Here is a 17770-nt window from a genome sequence, read left to right as displayed (position 1 = left end):
TTCTTCTTCATCGCAAATGCTTATTTACTCTGAACTCACATCTCTATGGAGGTCACGTGAGATTTTCCTCGGGCATCTGAATTCTCGTGAGATTTCAGGAAGTCTCGCGTGATTTAATATCTGACATCCGAATGTTCATGAATGAAACATCTGTCCATGTGTGGTGTGTTGTCTCTTGCCGTGTCACTGTACACCACACACCGTAGGACCAAACCTGGTATATCCAGGATTTTTTATCCTCACGTGTGGGCTCTTTCACTCTTTTGAAAATTGGCTAACTGTTTTAAAATCTTGCAGTGTGAYGCAGCCTTTAGGGTCTGGCAGACAAGGCTTCCTTGTAATTTCATAACAGATCAATCTGGCTGTCATTGACATAGCAGCTTAAATGAATATTTATCCTGAAAATGGAACCAAGGGGAAGCAAATACAGATCAAAATCAAAGAGGACTCAAAATTGAACCCTGAGGAACTCCACACACAAGGGGTGGTCAGATGAAAATCTAAAATCACAGAGGCCGATAGAGAATGTTTGACCTGCTATATCCAACTTATTTTTCACTGAGATTTATTTGATTTTGGTGTGGTTTTTTTTTTTTTTTTGAGACTTCCAGTCAGGTCACTGGCTTGCTAACAAACTATAAACTGTCCATATTTAAAAAAATTTTAAAGACTTATTTTAATGTTAATGATATCCATAAGGTTAGTTAAATCCACAAAATTTAGCACTGCTGTCCATAGTAAATAAACCTGATAGGCAGCAATCTAATCACAATGAGGCAGTATCTAGTATGTGAACAGACAATTTATTAGCCTACCTTCCATAAGATCACCACTGCATGACTGCAGGACCTTCCCTGACCACGGATGTAGAAAGGATCCATGCAGAGTGAACATCAGACTTGCTTTGGCTTGTTTTGACATCAGCCTTTATGAGTACCGGGTCACCAATATTGTTATTGATTAATACCTTTTCCACTGTGGAGGTACTGATATATACCTCTGTACTTTTCTACATATTTTTCAGTGGAATATTTTAACCAATATGCCTTGTGACTTTGTGCTGCGCACAGAGGAGTGGGAAATGGGATTCAGTTTACTAAGCAACAGTATGGAAACCAACTGCCTAAAGTTGTGCAGTACTTTGCTGCTTAAATTAATTTCACCAATGAAAGCTTTGAAATCCAGACTTTTAAAGTTTTCTTTGGTGTTTGTATATATCAGATGATAGATCTTTTGAATCCTGCAGGTCACAAAGTGACTCACTCAGTCATTGGATTTAATGGAGTTGTAAGGACGCTGTATCGTAATGAGCTGTTATTCACCTCACCTGTAAGTGGTTTTACCTTTGTGCCTGACCTGTGTAAACTTGTGAGACACCCGAAACGTGACAGGCCTTTATCACCTTAATGCTTAAATTGTGCACATGATCTACTTGTGCTGCTTTATGTGGCACGTGTTGGAGAGTGCGTGCTTGTGTATATGTGTGTTGGTGTGTGCCTGTAGTAGACGGGGGAGGGCTGGTTTGGTTCAGTTGGTCGGCTTTGTTTGAGCTCTTTGTAAGATGGGGGGAAGTCAGAGGGGAGGGAGCAGGGTTGGAAGGTGAAACGGGAGTTCGCCTCAGCTGCCGGCTGGTCCGGTTGCTGTTGGTAACTTTGCTTGATGAGATCAGAAGGGATCGGCTTTCAGATCTCAATCTCTCTCTCTCTCTCTCTCTCTCTCTCTCTCTCTCTCTCTCTCTCTCTCTCTGTCTCTCTCTGTCTCTCTCTCTGTCTCTCTCTCTCTCTGTCTCTCCCCTGCTCAGTGACTCTTTCTCAGAAACACAGAAGTGGAATTGAAACTGGAGTGGGGCTGAAAGTGCATTCAGAATTGTCCACTGTATACGTCATGACTGGGCTACCTTGGAAACATTCAATGGAGTTAGCGCAAGTGAGCCCGGGGTGTGTGTGTTGGGGGGTGGGGGGTGAGAAAGGAGTGATAGCCTCAGAACAGATAAGCTCCAGGGAGGAAAAGAGGGAGGTTACAAAGGAGAGAGGAGGTGGAGGAAGAAGAGGTGGGCAGCGCTCTGACTGTAGAGTCTCTTTCTGTTTCAGTCAGACTCACAGACTGCAGGTCTCTTCCTCCTTCTGTGTCTTTTGGGCTCCTGCTGCGGATGACTGGATGAAGGAGTTTAGCTGTGTTTTGGCTGCTGCTTAGTTATGAACATGGACTTGAACTAAGCAGCTACAAGACATGAGGAGCCACTGGACATTCATTGTAAGCTTTTTTGTTGTCTACAGTCTGTAGTTTGTGTTGAAAAAAATGGTTGATTCGGGACTGTGCTTACTTGTGATAGGTATGTAACAAAAATCAAAAAAGCTTCCAAATTGTACTAAAACCCATTATATTGGTTACAGCTAAAATCAAATAACCAAATAATGAGAACTTTGTTCAAATTGATTGAGAAATGAAGAAGTTATGCAATTTCATTGGAATAAAAAGTGGCAAATTTTGGCAAATACCCGATCAGATTGTACTTCTTTAAAAATACACTTTAGAGTTAATTTTTTAAATGAAAGTTACTCAGATTGCAGAAAACAGTTTACACTAAAATATCCAAAAGAAAAAAATTAGTAGGTCCTCTGTATGGGTTCTTCTTTAGTGAAACGTTTCATCTCTCCACCAAGAGACTTCTTTTACCTTTTAATGAATACCATACATGTGTGGTGTGACTTTTGATCATAAGAACCTAAAAACAGCGTCAACTCACCTATCTCTTGAGGACTGTCACATACCTACTTGTGAAAGACTAGCTGTAATGCACGCTGTTCTTTGTGAAGCTTCTTCTGTGAAAAACAATGCCGGAGGGTTAAAAGTGGTGGTGAATATAATTTGTTTTTCATTGTGTTTACCTTAGAGATGATCAGCCTGGCTCTATTGCAACAATGTCATTGTTCTCTCCTCCAGCTGATCCTACTATCCACCAAACATCTCCTGTCAGTGTCTGTTCTCTCATGATCATCTTCTGTTGCCTTTAATTCCCCTAATGGTTTCAGAGCCTCAGCTGGCCAGCTTGCTCCCCCACAATGACACACACACACACTTGCCCCAGTCGGTGTGTTTGAGTGTGTGCTTGCTTTTGTTCGGGACAGTCCATGTTGAGTTGTAGGATAAGCTACCTCTGGATTTCCTCCGCTCACATACGATAATAGGGTAGATCCTGCTTTCTATTTTTAACCGCACTGTTTTTGTGTTCGTTACAGACACCTCCAATCAAACTGCATTCTTCATGTCGTCTGCAGCTTTCCTCACCTTTTTTTTGGTTTAGTCTATTTTTTTAAGTTGGAAGGGTTCATTTATGTTGTCTGTCCTGGGATAAAGATATATTGGCTCTTTGTTTTGACTTAATGCCTTTGTTTTGTCAGCTGCTGACCTTTGTTTCTTTCACTCTGATTCTTTTTTTCTCAATTCCTTCTCCCCCATTGTTTTTGTTCGCTCTCTTTATTCCACACAGACTTTATCCACACATCCATCACAGTCAGTCTGCTTCTTTTAGTTAGTTTAAGCACTTCTTCCTAAATTCCCTTTTCTTTAGTCTTGTTTTTTTTTCCCTTGCTGGTAGCAAATTAAGAAGACTGAAAAGGTTTATTGGGTTTGTGATGTTTGTGTCCTGGTTATGTGTGGGTACTTTTTTGTGTTCCCTTTGAACAGAACAGTTGTGGTTGAGGAGGCAGAAAATATTTCAGTTACCTGGAGATTATTTGGACAAATGAATGAATCTGTTTACGAATTGAATAAATTCATGCGAAATGTTATCATCTAATAGAATAGATGTTTTTGCTGACAATAGACATATAGTAAATTGCTACTTTTCAGCTCAGTTTCAACAGTCATAACTGTAACAGTAATATTTTTACCAACAACAATGGACTCATTCAAACTTAAAATGTTCTTAAATTTCTGAGAAAATTTGATTTAAATAAATTAATTTACAGACAATCCTTTTTACTATAAATAAATTAATGGTCTTAACAAAATGTCAAGAACTTAACTCACTTAAGTCAGTATCTCACTGGTTTTTGATTCCTGGTGACAAATTGTGAATGACATTCACAGAGTTTTAAAACATTTTGAAACTTTTTGGGTAGTTTTCAATTTCCTCGTGTGAGTTGCAGGGCTTCATTATTATTTTGCATGAATCTACAATCCACACAGTCTAAAGAAAAATTAAATTGCTCTGCAACAATGCAACTGTGCAAAGCTGTACAAATAACATGTTTTTCAGTTGAAAATGTTTCTAATTAATTTAGTTTAGTCTCTAGTGTTATTTTCCATTGATTTATTTATAATTAATCAAAAACTGATTGCAAGTATTTAAGTTGATGTCACTTTGTAGAACCTCAAAGTTCAGTTACTTTACTTCCTCTACTTGTCATTTTTACATCATCAATGTTCTCATATGTAACACCCTTTATTGAACCAGACTAATTTGTTACCTAAATGCTTTTTTATCCACATTCATTGTGTAAGAGTTAAAAATGGTTTTGGGTTACTTGACTTGTAGATCAGACACGTTCCATCACTCTTGTATAGTTTGGGTGCTAAACGAGTGAGGCAGCAAGTGTTCATCACATCCAGGTAGACTTTGATTCACATTCATTACTTCTAAGGCTGTGAATCTGCCACCTCTACCCCTCAAAGCTTTATAGATCGCATCACCAAGGCCTTGTGTATGTGTGTGTGTTTGTGTGTGTGTTCACATATGTTTGAGAAAGATGAACAGGTTTAGCCCAGTTCTCTTTAAAGGGGAGCTCAATCACTGCAGAGCTAATAGTCCTCCCTCAGGGCGCCATGGATTTTAAGGTGTCAGGGCTCAGAAAGATATGAACTTATGAGCAGACAGCATGCGTGTTCATAAATCTTTCCAATTTCTTCAAAACATACCCTTTATTTAATATTTTAGGCAACAATTCTTTCAGTTCCTTGATCACCAGTGATTCAGTTCTGTATTTAAGAGAAAAGACTTGGGAGTTTTTGAAGGAATTTTTTTTTCAAGCGAGGAGCAGAATAATACGTACAGAGGAGGAGGAGGAGGAGGATGTGGGAGTATGATTCATTGGGGAGACAACGATTACTGAAGTTGTGTTGTAAGAAGTTCAGACTATGATGGAAGAGAGAAGGGAAGGAACTGTTCTTTGGAAACCCTGTGTATAAACTTAGGCATCTGGGATATTTTACCAAAGACAGCGAGCAACWTCAACGATATATGCAGAATATTATCTCCGTATGGCTTGTGTCCTGTGTTTGCTGGCCGTGTCTTTCCTGAATGCTGAGCTTGCATTGATTGCCTGTTGGTAGAAAGAGGGGCATTTGGTGATAGGTTATACCAGTTGATGGAAAGTCAGCTCAGCAGTAGTCTCCATAGATTTATTGGTATGTAAGACAGGGAGACAGCTGTGGAGAGAAATAGATTGGAGAAAAGAGAAATGAAAACTTTGGAATGAAACTTGGGGCGGAAAAATTGCCGTGTGGGAAAAAAATACCTAAAACAGCTGTTTGGAAAGAGCACAAAGAGAAAWTGTAAAACCTTCAATGGCAAACAGTTATGAAATAGTGTTTATAGTATTTCCTTCTTCAGCTACCTAATGAATCTTTGTTTCTTTACAAGTGCACCATTTTTCATCAGCTGAGATGTTAAAAGACCCAGACAGTTATTCTGTCTGTAGTTGGACAACATGTTAGGACACAGACGGAGCAGTTTATGTCTCCATCGGCTTATTTAGCTGCCCAGGGATTCCCTCACTAGGAATGAATTTCAGCAATGTTGAGAGGATAGCAGTTTGTTTAATCTAGTGGGTACATTAGGTGCTATGAAGAGGAACAATATAATACAAATCTACTAAGTGTGTGTTTGTATTTGCCAGGGTTGCATGGGAGCTCTGTGCTTTATTATGTCCTTCCAGGAGTGGAAAGTGGAAGAAGTGACCACTTGATTCATTTGTGCTGCATCATCCTGTAATTTGGTCCTGCAGTTTGGGTTTAGACGAGTTTGGACGGCATTGATTAAAATAGCTCTAGTTTAGGTTCATGAGGAGTTGTATTTGAATGAAAAGGCCAAATGAGAGTAGAGGCCGCCTTATCAAAATTACAATACTTCTTTTTTTTAAAGCCACTTCAGTAGAAAACAGAACTGAATGTTAGTTTAGTTTCTTCATCATCAATGACAGTTTTTTAATAGAAGAGAAGAAAACAAAAGAGAAGATTGAAAGAGAGATTAGATATGTGAAATATAAACCAAGAAAACACAAGACAACACACCTGACATCTGTCTGCACACATGTAAAAATGAAGAAAACAAAAACACAGCAGCAAATAACATGTGTATATCATAATAATTATAACTTTGCTGAAATTTATACATACATACATACATATACCCTATACATATACAAACGTGCATACATTCATACATACAAAATTGCAATACTTCTGTTGGAAATGCCTGTCAGGAAATTGTTTTTGGCCTTGGCCTGCTTACAATTTTTACACTTTTTTTTACACACAGAGTTCAGCTGCCCTGCTTAATAAATTGTTGTACTGTGTGTTAAATCGCTGATTCAGCAAACACTATGGAACTAGAGCTACTTTTAACATTTTAACATAGACATTTTTGATGTTGTGGCCGATGGCACATAATGCTTATAAAATAAAGCTTTCTGGTTGCATTTTAAAGGCATCTGCATTTTTATTTTTCTCTTTTTTTGTGTTGTATGCTTTCTGAATTATTTAAAATTTACTTTGACAACAACTGAAATAAACTCTCTTTTGATAGATGTCACCAAGAAAGTAAAACATCCTAAATGTTGTTTGAGTTTTTTTTCTCATTTCCTAATGACATCACCATTCTTGTATTTGCACTATGCATGCCCAGGGGCCTGTTATGAATGCCTCAGACAAAAAAAATAAATAAAGTAGCTGCTTTGCACTCAGCCAGTTCTGGCAATCAGCTGAGCAATCATGTCTGTTTGCATGGTTATATTGATTGTTCGTATTGACCAATGCTGATGGACTTGCGGGCACTTCTTTAAAAGCTGATAGCCTCTATCTTTTAGAGATGACGCTACACTTGGTTGAAAAATAGTTTCTGCTGGTAGAGGAAGATAACACCTATATTTATTGAAGCAACTGGTTTTTAAATTCCAAACAATAGCAAAAACGTAATTTCCATTCCCCATCAAGCAGCTCTTTGTCCGCTATATCTTATTTTTTAAAACAGCAGAATCAAACAAAAAGTCAACGATAACACGATCCCAACCAAGGCTGAGACAAAACTGAGTACAGTATGTCTAAAACTGGTAACATGTTATGATATAAAAGTGTCTGTTTGCAAAGCAGTAACTTCAAGTAGATGCCAAAGCATGCTACAACAGTTTGAAGAGATTGGACATTTTTGGAGATGAGTGTTAAAGTAGCAGCAGAAATAGAGCAACAGATTGTATGTATCTGTTTGCATATGAAATCAAATAACTCCAATTCTGAATACAAGGTAAATTACATGCAGACAATAACGGCATTGTCGTGGAAATATGAATGGTTTTAAAAAAGGAAGCTCAGACTTGACTGCTCTTTGTGTTGTTGTTATATATTTGTCTTTTTTGAAGACAAGGAAGTATTTTTAAAATCATTTTAAACAATTTAAACTTATTTATTTATTTATTTTTATTTATTTATTCATTTCATTAAAACATACAACAAATAATATACACTCAACAAAAAATACAAATCACAAATAAAATGAAAGGCAGCAGAAAGAAGAAAAAAATCTTATTAATATCTGCCCCTTTTTTCAAACAGTAAATAAATTAAAACAATAGTCTTCCAACAGCATAACAAAAAACTTCAACTCACTCCTGAGCGACAATTCTCATGAATGCTCATTACAGGAATTCATATTTCTTCAACAAACTAGCTTTTATCATTTTCTTAAACAGACTTAGAGAGCCAGCATTTTTGTAACCACTCTCCAGATTATTCCACAACCTTATTCCTTGTACTGAAGTACACCGGTCTTTTAAATCTGTTCTAATCTTGGGCTTTACAAATATCTCTAGCCCTTTGAGATTGTAATTACTTACTCTTTTTGCAAAATTTAATTGGATATTAAAAGGTAATAGATTTTTATGTGCTTTATACATGACCTGCAAAATATTATAATCAACTAACTCACAAAATTTTAATAATTCCAATTGATAAAATAATATATTTGAAGGATGACTGTAATGTTTTCTGGTAATAATTCTTATAGCTCTTTTCTGTAAAATAAAGATGGGATTTGTAATTGTTTTGCATGCTTTTCCCCAGACTTCAATACAATAGATCAAATGTGGAACAATTATTGCATTATATAATATAAACAAAGCTTTGTCATTAAATAAGTACCTTACATTATACAGTACTGCTATAGATTTGGATAWTTTTATTCTTAAGTGATTTWTATGWGGTTTCCATGACAGCTTTTCATCGATAATGACACCCAAAAACTTCACCTCACTGACTCTACTAATCTCAACACCCTCAAGTCTAAATGGAATATCAATGACTTTTTTTTTGCTGAATATCATGTAGTTAGTTTTATCCAAATTTAGTGATAATTTATTTAATTTAAACCAAGTTTGTATTTTAACAAATTCTGCTTGCATCATTTCCAGCAGCTGTTCTATATTTTTTCCCACACAAAAATTTTCACCCGTAAAAAACACATCCACCTCTAAATGAATGTAGGATGTGCGATACCTTCAACAAAACCGTGTTTCTTCTCAGGCTCTTGACGTTTCAGTGAAAAATCAAGAAATCTTTTAGTTTGATTGAATAGGTATTTGACTTTGTCGCAAGCCATAATTTTTCCATTCAGCAGTCTCAAAGCAAGTCATTAGCATTTGGACTTTAAAAGTGACTTTGTCTTTATGAAGTCAGATTATGATTAATAGGGGTTTTAAAGTATTTAAATAAATAAATAACTAATCTCTTAAGTTAATTTGCCACTACTGGATACTTGGGGAAAAGTTAACCTGGCTTCGTGTTGAAAATAAAAGTGTGTCCTCACCACAAACCAGTTAATACAATTTTTAATCTAACTATCAGCTGCTGACCAAAGATTTGGACTGAACACACTGATCTGAGTGTTATTGGTCAACTTAATGGTTGGACAAAATGGAATATTTTTAAGATGTCAAGCATTTAATGCATATCAAATGAAGCTGATTGTACAGTGTTTGTGGGGAAAGGCAATAGCTGTTACCTCAGTTGTCGCTGTTTGCAGGTGGCCAGGGATATGACTTGGACTAAGCTGACCCAGACACACGCACACACAGACATGTGCACAGTCTGGGACATCATGAATGAGAAGGCTGAGAAACAGGAAGGCTGAATCATTGTCAAGCTATTAGGCCTCATCCTTTGTGGGTTTTAGGCTCTCTGGTTGTCCTTGACTGACCGTTTGAGACACGAACATGCAGTTGTCTGCACACAGTTCATTCTAATGTACATATACTCAGCAAGAAAAACCGAGAGGAAACTTTACCGCTGCTAATTATAATTTTGAGTTCATACATAAATGTGCTGTATTGGAGTCCTGTGGAGAGCTTGATATTATTTCAGTGTGGAGGGGAAGCCCTCCGATATCTCTGTCCTGTCGTGAGAGAGGGTGGAAGATGAATAAGTGTTTCCCCACCCTGCAGGCTCCTGTCTGCGTGTGTGCTGCTGTGTTTGTGTGACTTCAAAGCCTGCCTGCTCAGTCAGAGTTTACTGGACCAGTTTCAATAAAACACAGTCTGTGGGATGGATAGACAGTCGGGCACAATGTCCTCCCTTTATACAATGGCACACAGCGAACACACACACAGCCTTCTGAAGCTTGTTACTGGTGAAGCAGGAGAAGCCAGATGAAACCAGCCCACTCACCAGGTGCACACCACAGTCTGTCTGCACTCTACCTGCCGTCTAATGTCACGCTTTACTACTTTTTGATAAGGATTTTGAAAAACATGTCAGCTTCTGTTTATTTTCTCATTGTCTGTCTTTGCAATGATCCGATCTCTTCCTCTCACATTGCTGCTAAATGTTTGATCAAGTAATCCTTTGAGTCTAAAGAACAGCTGCTCATCTTACATGATTGAAAGACCTTCAGTTAGACAGTGATTAACAATTTGTGTTAGAAATGATTGTGACTAATGTCTAACATGATCACAATCAAAAGTATAATCAATCAATAATAAATGATGATGAATTTGTCACATTAAAATATAATATCAATGCTCATTTTGTATCTTTCCATCCCAGCCTAAGGTAGAGTTGAAGGGAGTGTGAATGAGTGAAAGAGCTTTTTGAAAGAAATGTCAAGAAGAAAGAAGGCAAGCAAAGTAAACAACAGATGGCAGAAGCATGTTTCCCCAACAGCAGACGATGCGCCTGCCCACCACCAGCCTCTTGCGACGTTACAATGCAACCATGACCGTGACAACACAGGGTCAAAGGTCAAGTGCCTCCTTGATGACAGGGCAAAATGCCAGATTGTCTGCCACATGCTGCTCTAGACGAGGTCAGCTGAAACACACAGGCAGACACTCGGAAAGTATGTACAGTGTTAAAGTGTGTTTGTCTTTGGATGAAGTTTGGCAGCGGTGACGTTCAAATCCCCCATGCAACATTCACCCTTTACTCACCTGCCAGCCAGGATGACACACACACGCACACACCGGCAGCTGTCTCTTTTATATGTGTGTCTATGTGTGTGTGTGTGTCTGGTGATGAACTGAGTAGTGGCAGACATTAGTCATGATGGCTGCCAGCTGCTATGACCTTATTCAAAGTGAAAGAAAAAAAACAGAGTCAGGGTTGGGGAAAAGTGCAAGTAGCCAGAGTGAGACTTTTGTACTTGTACAACTGTGTTTCTGGTTACTCGTTTTAGTTCATTTTAAAAGTCAATACTAAATTCAGTCATGTTTAAAAGTCAATACTAAATTCAGTCATGTTTAAAAGTCAATACTAAATTCAGTCATGTTATGATAACTTCATAATGCCATGTATTTAACCATAGGTTATATTCTGTTTTCTTATGTCCGCTTTGGTTATGGCCCTAAACTATTTATTCTCATCAGGCAGGTCAGAATTAAACTCTGTATCTCCAAACTGAGAATGTTAAAAAAGTTATACAAGTAAGATATTAATGTTCACAAAGTTTTTATTGAACTGAAAGAATTTTATTGAGGACATTTCTAACTTGAAAAAGTAGTGACCTATGTAAAGGTGAACCCTTTGATAAAGAGCTTTTATGAATAGTTGTATTGTGAACAGCAGAACAGCTTTGAATTTTGTAATGAACCTATTTGAACATATCCTACACTCACTGCAGTGTTGACACCTACAAAATAATGGCATGCATCATTCATTTCAAGGTGTCATACCATATTACCAGAAGAGATGTCAGTTCAGAGTACTCACACACCCAAAATAAAAATATATCTATGTTTTGTGGCTTGTGGCATAAATAAACACAAACCTTAGAGACATACAGAGTTGTGTCATTTGCTTCTGCCTCTATGACTCCTCCTGTGAAGAGGAAGCTTGAGCTGTCATTCCTGGAAGAGATCACAATGCCAGTTTAACCACACAAAACTGTGTGTGGGTGGGAGTGAGATTCTCTTCTGCACTGCCTTCATTTGCTAAAATAAAGTGTTAAAGAGCAGTGTTTGTTGGCTGAATGAGGAAATCTTGAACTATGTGATGAAGCTGGCACCTAACTTTGGTTTAGATTAAGAACATACTGATTTTATGTATATGTATATACATACATACATATATACCTACATGTACATACACACATACGTACATATGCACTTTTATTAATTTCTTAAGTGATTGTACAGTATAAGCAAACAAGCATCGTCGGACAGAACATTTTAATGATCGTTTACAATTTAAAGTCAACAAACAACACCATTTTATCATTGTGTCTTATAGATTTAAAGCCACATACACAGAAACTGAAAGTAAATTTGTATAAAAATAACTAAATACTGAACTTTTATCACCCACACCGGAAAGTAAGATCTGCAGTGAAACTGATGTAAAGTTGAGAAGTGCATTCTAAAAATAAAACTGGGGGTATTTCTTGCTTGCATTTGACGTAATTGCGTAAACAAGTACTTTTATGTAGGTGACAGCACAATCAATTGTCACATCATGACGTCTGTCTCAGTGAGGATAAGAACTGATTAAATCCTGCTGACATTGTCAGGTGTGTTGCACTCTGTAAATACATTATCAGCACAACTCCTTGTTTTCTGCAAATATTTTTTGCTGTCTCAGTAATACTCATTAAAATTAGATTAGCTAAATGAGGGTTTTCCAGGTTCAGATGTGGGCAACTTTGCACATCAGGGACACATTTAAGAAGAGCATTGTTGCAACATGAGTTGGGATGTGTCAGACAAGGCGTTTGTGTATTTAAGGCTGTGTTTGTCTGTGATTGTGAAAGTCATAATTGTTGGTCATGCAAAAAAAAAGGGGGGGGGGGTTGGGGGGGGCAACAATTGGAAACAGTGTTGCAGTATTTTTGTCCTTTTTCTTTATTCAATTGTAAGAAATACGTGTTTTAATATCGGCTGACAATCAGATGAAAACACAAATGTTAAATAAACTGATCTGCGATAAGAAATAAATGTCATACAACACCAGAATTCCTGACAATGTTAGTTATTTTCTTTGCCATTTTATGCATTGTTGTTGTTTTGCTGAAAACAATGAATGAGTCAAGGAATCTAACATCTATTTTCTGTCATTTTTTCACAGGAGAAGCAACAGCTCCTGATGAAGACAGCTGTGGCATGAAACCAAATCAGATATATCTCCCGTTCATTGCATCCTCCCTCATCTCATTTATTCACCTTCCTGTCAGGAACTCTCACCTCAACTTCACCGCATTGATGAGGTAACGTCAAGCTCCCCACTTTGCAGCACCCACCTGCACCTTCACCCCCACACCCCCACCCCTCCTTCTGTCACCCTTTCCATCTCAGCCATGGGACAGAAGATCTCTGGAAGCATTAAATCAGTGGATGGTCGAGGAGAAAGTGGCAGCTCCCCGTCATACCGACCCACTTCTCATCGTCGGCAACACCTGGAGCTAAGGGGTCCGGATTTCTCCAAGCCACCCAGGCTGGACCTTTTACTGGACATGCCATGCGCTGGACTAGACACCCAGCTCCGTCACGCGTGGAACCCTGATGACCGCTCGCTCAATATTTTCATCAAAGAGGACGATAAGTTGACGTTTCACCGCCACCCAGTTGCTCAGAGCACAGACTGCATCAGAGGGCGGGTGGGATACACGCGGGGTCTTCATGTGTGGAAGATCCACTGGCCTGCTCGCCAGCGAGGCACCCACGCTGTGGTTGGTGTGGCCACTTCTGATGCTCCTTTACATTCTGTTGGGTACACAGCGTTAGTGGGATCAGACTGTGAGTCCTGGGGCTGGGATCTGGGGCGTAACAGGCTCTACCATGACAGTAAGAACCGATCTCACAGCTCGCTGCCTTCATATCCTTGTTTTCTGGAGCCGGAGGAGTCATTCACCTTACCGGACTCGCTCCTTGTGATTCTRGACATGGACGAAGGAACGCTAAGCTTTATGGTGGATGGACAGTATCTAGGAGTAGCATTTCGAGGCTTAAAAGGAAAGAAGCTGTATCCTGTTGTCAGTGCTGTATGGGGACATTGTGAAATCACCATGAAGTACATCAATGGCTTAGATCGTAAGTAATCACTTTCTGACAACTTACAATACAACACCAACATCATCTAAAGTTCAAAAAGAGTAATTAAGCTAATCATTTAGATTATTAGGTTTGGCTTTAATTTGAAGATGGTTCTGGGCCACAGATTTCTCATTTCATTAGATGTAAACACAAAGATCTACAATCATTAAATAATAAGTTTGTAGCTGTTGATACAAGAATTGAAACTGTGATTGTAAAAGGTCCTCACATGTCAAAGGTTTTAGTAAGATTTTTGATTTGTTGTGCGACTTCGTAAACTCAGAGATTGTGTGTTTGACACACTTTTTAGCAGCAGATTTTTAGTATGCTCTTTAAACTGAATTTTTACTCACTGTAATGCTTGTTTGAAAGTGAGTGCTGATTTGGTCTTCTATGGTGAAAAAGTGCTTTATAATAAAGTTGGATTGGACTGGATTGGATGTTTGCTAAATTCGCCAGTCAGAGACAAACACATACTAAAGGTTGAAATAGTAGGAAAATGCTAGTGGATAGAGAAGTTGAGATTGTTTTTCTTGTTKATAATGAAACTTAATTTTGGCTGGATTATATAAATATTCATAAGAAGCTGTAGACCTGAGCCCATTCTTACATTTCCCCATATGTTCTGCCTATGCCACTTAGTTATTGATACTTTTCTGTTTTTATTCAATTTCTTTTTGAAACAGTATTTGTGCAACAACTGTATCATGAAGCTAATTTGTCCTTACACAAAATTAGTGATTTTTTTAAAATTAATAAAGCAATTAATTTGAATTAATTAATTTAAATGTAATTTACAGACAGCAGCATTTGTGCTAAGTGGTGGTGGGATTAGCATTTGGACTGTCACTGCTCTGTTGAGAATCACAATTTATGTCTCTATTTACATGCTGTAGGGGTAGAGATGGGCTTATTCTCCTGTTGCAGTCTAAACAGCAATGTTTTTAGAGCTTTGTTAGACACACATCACAGACAAATACAGATGGGCTCACACCTGCTGGGAAGTTATAAAAACAAGCCTAAGATCTGACTGTATCTGTCTCCCTCATAGCCTGCAGAACCCCATGGGTCTTATTTGATATCAAAACATGTTTTTTTTTTCTTCTTTTGCTCTCTCTTAGAGCTCAGAGGAAACCCCTTTTTGGGAGTTTGTTATGTCTATTTCTTCTTGCCCTGTTATCTTAAATTTCCTTTTCAAAAATCTGCTGACACGTTCACTCTTTTCAAGAGACTGTGGCACCTAGCATCTGTTTACGTCTCGTAAAATTATGTCACAAGTCTCATCTTCAACTTTCAATTGGACGTTTCTGCCTTAAAATTGCAGCCATCTAGCTATCCAAATGAAAACAAATCTACTCTGGAGATAACTTGAAAGAACATAGTTTAGATGCTGAGAGCACATCATCTAATTTGTTTTCCATTTACAGAGCCACCTACAGGATTTCATGGTGACTGTGTGTGATGGGCCATAAGAGAGAATATTGAGTCTTGCTCAAAAGCTTATAGACATTTTGCTGTGAAACGAGGTTTGACGGAAATATGCCAAATTTAATGCAGGCCTTCTTTTCTTGATAGGCAATCAGGGATCTGTAAATGAGAAATGTACAGACAGGAGAAAGAAATTATAAAATGTGTATGAGTCAAATCAAATCAAAGGAGCAGTTAAACAAGAAGGCAAAAAATCAATCTGTGCATTGTGAGAAAAACACTAACATTTATTGACCCATTTATTCCTCTTATCTTTTGTTTTCTGTCTTGTACTTTGACTCTTTTTGTCGACAATCTGAAACTCATTTGGGATAATACACTCTCAAATCCTTGTCTCCTGTTAGAAATCAATCCAAACTTGTACTTTGTTCTGCAAACACATGTTCCAGTACAAACAATTTGAATGAAATCACATGTTTGTGTGTGAGTACACACAAATGAAGTTAAAGGTTTTATTGAGTGAATAAATGCCAGTGGGAGCGGGGATGGAAATTCCATTTTATTGTTGGGGGGTGGACAATAAATGGGGAGATTTATTAAAACCATATTTGGATATTTATTATTAATTACAAACACCTGAAGCTGACTCAGAATTCTGAGATTTCAGAAAAAAATGGAAGTCAAACATAGACACATCTTTAAAAGCCCCCCACCACACGTGGCTGTGGTCCGCCTGCACCTCCACCCCACCCGCATGTGATTAATACTGATTTCTTGCATAAATTAGGGATATTTGATGCTCATTATAAATTTAAACTTCTGGAGGGGTTGACATGTGGACTCTGAAGTCCCAGGCTGGTCGGAGCAGCGCTGTGCGTGGAGAGGTGTAGCTGCTGCAGTCGCTGCCCCTTGCTTTAAAAACAGTGTCTTGGAAAAATAAATTATCCTTTAAAGTCCTACATTCTTCTCGGGCCACGCATCAGTGACCTCTTTTATATACCTTAAAATTACATCATGTTTTATGATTCCAAACTTTATCTTCTGTTTTCTCTCGGACAAAGTATTGTAAGATCGGGACGGTATCTGTTTAGAAGTAATCATTCTTGTTGCTGTTTATCCAACATCATTCTCTCCTTGGCCAAGCTTCGATGCCAGGAAAGATGTTTATTGTCTCTCTTGGAAAACATAATGTATAAATGCGAGTATTTGACACTGCCTCATGGCACACATTCTATGTACCACTGCCCTGTGTGACATGGTGTGGGTCTTGCAATTGCAATAAATCCTGATTGATCATTTCACAGAGTACTTTTTATTTTTGGACCACGTGTTTCTGTTTTGGTTAAATAAAGATTTTTTTCAAGTGATCTGTCGCGGTTTTGTTGTGCTCGTGACCACACAGTGTTATAGGGGAAATGCTGCGAAATGCGCTTTAGAAAAATAAATACAACGTAATCCTTGGTGGAAAATAGTCCAGGGAAACGCTGAGGCCTTTCACAGGAGGTGTTCACCTGAGCTGAGGGAAACTGACCCCCTACACACAGAGAAAGAAAAAAAAGGCAGCACTGTCTGATTGGGTAAAACTTTGACTCTGGTTCTCTTTACTGGATGAAAGAACCGTCAGTTTAATCCCATAGACAGCTTTAACAAGTTTTTTTTTCTCTGGTTTATTTTTACAATGACCAACACCCAAAGAAAATTTTAATCTAGGACTTTTCTACATCTGGTTGTCCAAAATGAAAATAGGTTGTCTCAAACAACCTAAACAATGGTTGTGTCAACCCCTGTTTTACGTTGATTTAAAAAAAAAAACTTTCTTTCCGAAGGTGTGGCGGCTTTTATTTTGCTGTGGCGCTGACCCTTATCAATACAGAATTCCTTATAAAAAGATTTTTAATGTTTTTTGCTGTGGAATTAATGGCAATTAGGCATAAATGTACTGTATATTAAATATGAGTGAAGTTTTTCTCATTGTTAAGATTGTTATGAGCGATGTTGAAGCTAGTGAGAATTTGGCTCATATTCATACTTTTCTGTGGTCATTACATAATTGTCAATGATCTATAACAGCTCTACAAGAATATAAAGTACTAGATACAAATACAAGTTTGCAGCCAGAAATCATACTGTACATCTAATAAATAACTACAATAAATCAAATAAAAATATTCCTCAGACACATTTATGTTTGTGGTGTCTCTTAACACAAATTATGAACTGCTGAAATGATCTATTAAGGTTCATAGATCCTACTAGTGTGAGATAGATTCATTTAAATATTAAAGAAATATTACTGATACTATCTACAAAATGATAAAGCACTGAACATCTCAAGAGTTACAACTACTCAATCAGGAAACTAATGCTCTAATTCATTTTAGTTCCCCTTAAAATAATGGCCAATATAAAGTTGTTATTGATTTGCAGTACAACAAATTTGTACATGTTGATCTTTTAGTCTGGCTGTTTTTATTTATTTATTTATTTACTTGTGTGTTTGTGTTTGTGTGTGTGTGTGTGTGTGTGTGTGTGTGTGTGTGTGTGTGTGTGTG

The 17770-nt window shown here is 37.7% G+C and overlaps 1 protein-coding gene across 2 annotated transcripts in view; it reads left to right on the top strand.

Moving 5' to 3' along the window:
* Positions 1–17770, top strand: part of LOC106524906 (SPRY domain-containing SOCS box protein 4) — a 59921-nt gene that overhangs the window by 6010 nt on the left and 36141 nt on the right. The window contains exons 1-2 of one of the 2 annotated variants that reach the window (XM_014018933.1): positions 2025–2253; positions 12826–13787. In XM_014018933.1, the coding sequence (XP_013874387.1) occupies positions 13055–13787 (733 nt within the window). In that variant the 5' untranslated portion in view covers positions 2025–2253; positions 12826–13054. Of the gene's footprint in view, positions 1–2024; positions 2254–12825; positions 13788–17770 lie in introns of those variants that run through there. The other variant, XM_014018934.1, reaches the window with a different exon arrangement.

This window comes from Austrofundulus limnaeus, unplaced genomic scaffold (assembly GCF_001266775.1).
Source record: "Austrofundulus limnaeus strain Quisiro unplaced genomic scaffold, Austrofundulus_limnaeus-1.0 Scaffold206, whole genome shotgun sequence".
NCBI classification, from domain to species: domain Eukaryota; kingdom Metazoa; phylum Chordata; class Actinopteri; order Cyprinodontiformes; family Rivulidae; genus Austrofundulus; species Austrofundulus limnaeus.
The sequence above is the reverse complement of the archived record's forward strand: the minus strand, read 5'-3'. Positions and strand labels throughout refer to the sequence as shown.